The 5642-nt window shown below is 38.5% G+C and overlaps 1 protein-coding gene across 1 annotated transcript; it reads left to right on the forward strand.

The window, feature by feature from the left end:
• Nucleotides 1-1404: 1404 nt before the first annotated feature.
• LOC141141373 (interleukin-17A-like) lies at nt 1405-5324 on the forward strand. Its single transcript, XM_073629037.1, has 3 exons — nt 1405-1660; nt 2155-2315; nt 5015-5324. The coding sequence occupies exons 1-3, from the start codon at nt 1634-1636 to the stop codon at nt 5238-5240; spliced, it is 414 nt and encodes a 137-aa protein (XP_073485138.1). The 5' UTR covers nt 1405-1633; the 3' UTR covers nt 5241-5324.
• The last annotated feature ends 318 nt before the right edge of the window (nt 5325-5642 follow it).

The raw sequence follows: 5642 nt of genomic DNA on the forward strand, positions 1-5642 counted from the left end.
ACCATGTTTGGAGGTCAAATGGCACTGCACATCACCCCAAAAACACCCCAATACCAACAGTGAAGTTTGGGGGTGGGAACATCATGGTGTGGGGCTGTTTTTCAGCATAGGGTACTGGCAAATGTCATGTTATTGAAGAAAGGATGAATGAAAATACGTACCAAGGCATTCTTGATGAAAATCTGCTGCCATCTACCAGGATGACGATGATGAAATGAGGGTGGACATTTCGGCAAACTCTCAATTGGTTTCAAAGAAAGAAAATAAAACTGCTAGAATGGCCCAGCCAATCACCTGACTTGAATCCAATAGAAAATCTATGGAAAGAACTAAAGATCAGAGGCCCACAGAACCTTCAGAAGAATGAGCCAAAATCACAACCGAACAATGCATGAGACTAGTTTCTCCATACAGGAGGCATCTTGAAGCTGTCATTACCAACAAAGTATTTTGTACTACAAAATATTAAAGAGGAGTTCCGCCCCCCCCCCCTCCAAAAATTAAAAGTCAGCCACTAAAAGTCAGCAGCTACAAATACTGTAGCTGCCAACGTTTGCTATTAGGGCACTTACCTGTCCAAGCATCCAGCGGTGTCCTCACCCAAGCCAATACTTGAATCAGCTTTTGGGTGCTGGTGCCGGCATCATGTTTTCCCTTAGGAAACAGGCAGTGAAGCCTTGCGGCTTTACACACCGTTTCTTACTGCACATGCATGAATTGCGTTGCGTTCTGTGAATGGGCCGACTGCGGAGGGAAGGTGGGATGGATGGGCTTCCGGCTCACTTCTGGCTCAATTCATCATGGTGATCTTAACCAGGTACCCACTCTCCCCCAAAAGATGCCAAATGTGTCAGCGGAGGGGGAGAGGGGGCAGACAAGTAGAGCTTCCCCTTTTGGGTGGAGCTCCGCTTTAAATAAATTTTACTTAGCATATTCAATACTTTTTCCTTGTGTCATTCCATTTTATTACACATAACTTAATTTCTGAACTGATTTGTCTTGGTTTCTTTGTATGTATGGAATGCATGGGTTGTTGCTGACGTGTTGACAAATGCATGTCAATAGCACCTTTAGAAATATATTTACCTATAAATGTGGTGATGTGTTCCATACTTGTTTTACCCACATCCACATCCCCCGGCTGTGATCTGGGTTCCTCCTGATAAAGTAATAAATCTAGAACCTGAACGATATATGTTTTTTTTTTTTGTCTGTGTAATTTTCCTAGCCGTGACCTTTCCTGAACATTACAGGAACATGAATAATTACATTTTGCTGTGGATGGACCTGCTGAAAAATCAAACGTCACCACATATAACCACATTCAGGTTGATACAGGGAGCGTCATGACCTAATTATGTTTTGTGGCATTGACCATATGCAAATATCTGACTCAATTTACACCTTAGAGAGGTTTGATTTAGTTTACATCAAATTATAAATCTAGTCATCAAGATAATAATTTTTCCCATGAAGTTTTGGTGGAATTGATGGAAAGTGCCATCATAGTTGACATTATGGGGAAACCCAGGACAGCTGCACAAGGTATATAAACCTATGGGGCCAGATTGCTAAAAGCTTAAAAGATTCATAGACACCTGGAGAGCAAGAGAAGAGAAAATAGATATTAACAATGCCTTTACCCAGAGTATTTGTCATGGTAAGTTATACAGGCTTATTCTATTTTTTTACTATCTTATTCTATTCTATTTTTTTATTCTCTCTTTTTCTATTTTCTATCTTAATAGATAGATAGATAGATAGATAGATAGATAGATAGATAGATAGATAGATAGATAGATAGATAGATAGATAGATAGATAGACAACATTGCTGTTATTTCCACAAATATAAAAACTTAGCATGTGAACTTGGTCTTACTAAATATTTCTATTATTGTTAGTGATGTTGCAGTATATATATATACTATAAATGCAAAGCACTTGACACACGAAATTGGTTTTCCTAGATGTTAGGCAAAAGAATAATAAATATTATTATTATTGTATTGTTGTTAGTTAAGTTGCCGTATATCGGGTTGCATTACTATTACGTTTAATTTTTGCCATTCTATTCTTTTGTTTTATTATGATCATTGTCATTGTGAATGTCAGGATTTGTAGTATACATTTTTGTCTTGTCTTTATTTCTCAGTTGGCAGTGATTGTGTCCGCTGTCCTGCTCGGTGACTGCAGTAAACGATGCCTTTTCCCCAAAGATAAGCTATTTAGACTTAACCTGAACACAAGCATTGACCTAGGTTACATCATGGAAGGAGAAGTACATTTGCGATCCCTCTCACCCTGGAGTTACAAGTAATGTATCTTTTTTTTCCGTAATTCTTAATTTGAAACCTTCATAATAACATGATATGTACAAGTTGGATGAGCTGACTTTGCTTGCATTACTTTGTTTGGAAGTGACAGTTAACGAATCACCTGTAAATTTCACAAATTGATTTTCTACAATTACAAGCTGCTAAAAAATGACATTTATTATATGTGTCTCAAAACTAGAGTAGACGATCATAATAGATCAGGTTCCTGCAATTGTTGTTCTAGTTCAGAAAATGTTTACTGTTAATGTTCTAGTTGAAAAACTGCAGCCATGCTTAAGTCAGAAAGTCTGCTGCTCAAGTTAATTAGCTAAAAGCTGTTAAATCCATACAGCCAAATTCAGCAAGCTTTTCATAGGTCTTATGGAAATGACTCTAGTTTGTAGTCAGGGCTAGGTGGGAGTGAGGTTTCAATGGGTGAACAATGGGTAGCTCATAGACTATATGACTAAAAGTTTTTTGGACACTTAACCATCACACCTACCTATATAGCTAAAAGTATGTGGTTACTCCACCAGATGATTGAGTTTCTAGTGAAGGGTGCTGTTAATATGACAGCATACAGAGACATTTTAGACAATTGCGTGCTTCCAGTAACAGTTCGCCGAAGGCTTTTTTTCTGTTCCAGCATGACTGTGCCTGTGTACAAAGCCATATAGACATGGTTTGATGAAACTGGAGTAGTGGATTTCGAGTGGCCTTCACAGAGCTCTGACCTCAACCCTACTGAACACCTTTACTGTAAATTGGACCTCTGGTTGTAAGCCAGGTCTTCTCATTCAACATCATTACATCATTACCTGACCTCACAAATGCTCTTTTGGCTGAATGGGCACAAATTTCCCCAGACATCCTCCAAAATCTTTTTTTTTTTTTTTTTGCATACTGGCACTTTAAATGATTTTATTTATTTTTTCATTACAGGTTTTTATGTTCAAAAAGTAAAATAGAGAAGGGACATTTTTTGGGCACAAGAACATGCCCAGGATCTAACTTAATCCTCCAAAGCCCACCTTCTAAAAAGCAAATACCATCCTTTGCAAAAATGTAATAAATGTACCCAGAAGAAAATGTACATTTATTACATTTTCATTTTGGAGCCTGCTGAACTTTTTAACCATGATCAGGCACAGGCACATGCACTTTTCTCCCAGCCCCAGGGCTGTACCGAAGGCTGGACCTTCAATTATGAGGCTAGAGGAAGTAAACAATGGACTACAAGTGCAGTGACATCACTTGTGCTCTATCTATTGATATCTAGCAGTCCCTTTGCCATGGTGGGATTTGTAATCTCTGCTTTCACAGATCTCTGTAGCTGGAAGATGCAGCTGTGCAGGCAGATCTACACACAGCCCCAAGATCAAACATGGCCCCAAATATGGATCTAGCCTTTATTTTGCCTCCCTTATTGACTCCAGAGCCTTTAGCCAAAATGTTGTGAAAATGATAACTCTCAAAATCTATTATCCTTATTCATCTCTATCCTATTGAGTGTTTTTTTTTCTGTCACCAACCTAAGACAGTGTTGTGCTTAGCATTTCCCCAACTCTTGGGCAACAAACTTTTTCAGGCTTGGAACCCCTCATCCTGTTCCTGTCCATGTTTTGTTTGAAATTTAAATTGTACTTATTCAATATATGATGTACAGAACTGTGTAATATTGACTTCTTGAAAAAAACCCTGAAAAAACGTATTAACCTCCCTGGCGGTATGATTATTTCAGATTTTAGGTGCTGAAAGCAGTACCATTATTTTGCACAGAAATTTGGCGTTTTATATTGTAGGCCTGTAATTCTTAGGAATAACTCACTTAAATATGTCCAAACAAGAGTCTAGTAGACATCCCGGGTATGATAAAGTTTGAAAAACGAAATAAAAAAATATAATATAATAAATAACTATAAATAATTATAACAAATAATAATATAATAATAATAAAAATTATATAATAATGTAATCAAATCAAAAACACTGAAATTTGCTCAGTTGCAGAATTGTAGCTTTTGTTACTTTTAGTGTTTGATGACGGATCTCCTCACAAATCACTATCGCTCAATTCTGCAAGTGATTATAATTTATTATCGCTTTTTTCTAGCTGGTCTAAAGCCACTTTTGATGTAAAGAGACAGTTTCGGTTGCTATGGACAATCTCCAGTTTCCTGGCAGAAAGAACAGTTTTATATATATAAAACTGCATGCAGGACACTGGGCAGACCACTAGGGACAAAGGGGATGTGTAGTTATTTGATACAGTACTGTAATCTGTAAGATTACAGTATGCTGTATCTGTACTGTGTGTTTCACTTTTGAATTTACCGCCGAACTCCATCCCCATGCGTCGCAACGCTCGCAGGGAACGGAGCTTGGCACTGTGAATCGAGCGAGACACAGCGGCTCGCCGATCACAGCGGAGAGACTTCGCAAAATCCAGGGGACAAGGTAAGTAAACTCTACATGGATCCTGCGATGCAAGCCCGAGTCTGGCTCGGGGATACCGCTTTTGGTATGAAAAATCCACCCCGAGCCAGACTCGGGAATACCGCCAGGGAGGTTAATGGTGCATCATCTGGAGGCCTTGGATTGTTTGATTTTAGCCACTCTCTGTAGCCTACAATTGTTTTACCGATGAATATATGCTTTGTTCCTCAATTTACAATCTCATATATACTTTTTTTTCAGAATTGATGAGGATGTCAACAGAATTCCTGCCATTATTCGTCAAGCAGTATGTCAGCATCACTGGTGTCTGGACGCTGAAGGCAAAGCAGACAATGGAATGATGTCTATGCCCATCCAAATGGAAATTCTGGTCCTTCGCCAAGATTGCCAACAGAAGATCTTTGTGGAAACGCAGTTGGTCACTGTTGGCTGCACCTGTACCACATATATTGCCAAGTCTGCTTAGCAGCCTGTTAGAGTCTTTAATCTTGCCACAAAATTTTTTACAGCATCCACTTTCAACAATACATGTAATATATATTTTTTTTATCAATAAAAAAGTTAAGAAACCACAATTTTGCATGAAATTTTTATTTTGGTATGAGAATTAACACTTATGATATTCATGTGTTTCTTGTAATATAACAGTTATTTTTTGCTGAACTTTTACAGCAAGGGTATGGAATTAAAATTCAAAGAGGTCTGGTCAGTAAATTTTTTTTCCCAGCAGGGGTCTGAGTCTCATATTTGTGCTATGACCCAGGTCTTTCATACCACAGCCAATCCCCACCCGTACCCGTGCAGTTTCCCCTTTACCCCCCCCCCATTTATATCATAGCCCTTTTCACATCACAGTCTCCCCTTTACA

Source organism: Aquarana catesbeiana, linkage group LG04, assembly GCF_042186555.1.
Source record: "Aquarana catesbeiana isolate 2022-GZ linkage group LG04, ASM4218655v1, whole genome shotgun sequence".
In the NCBI taxonomy this organism is placed as follows: Eukaryota; Metazoa; Chordata; class Amphibia; order Anura; family Ranidae; genus Aquarana; species Aquarana catesbeiana.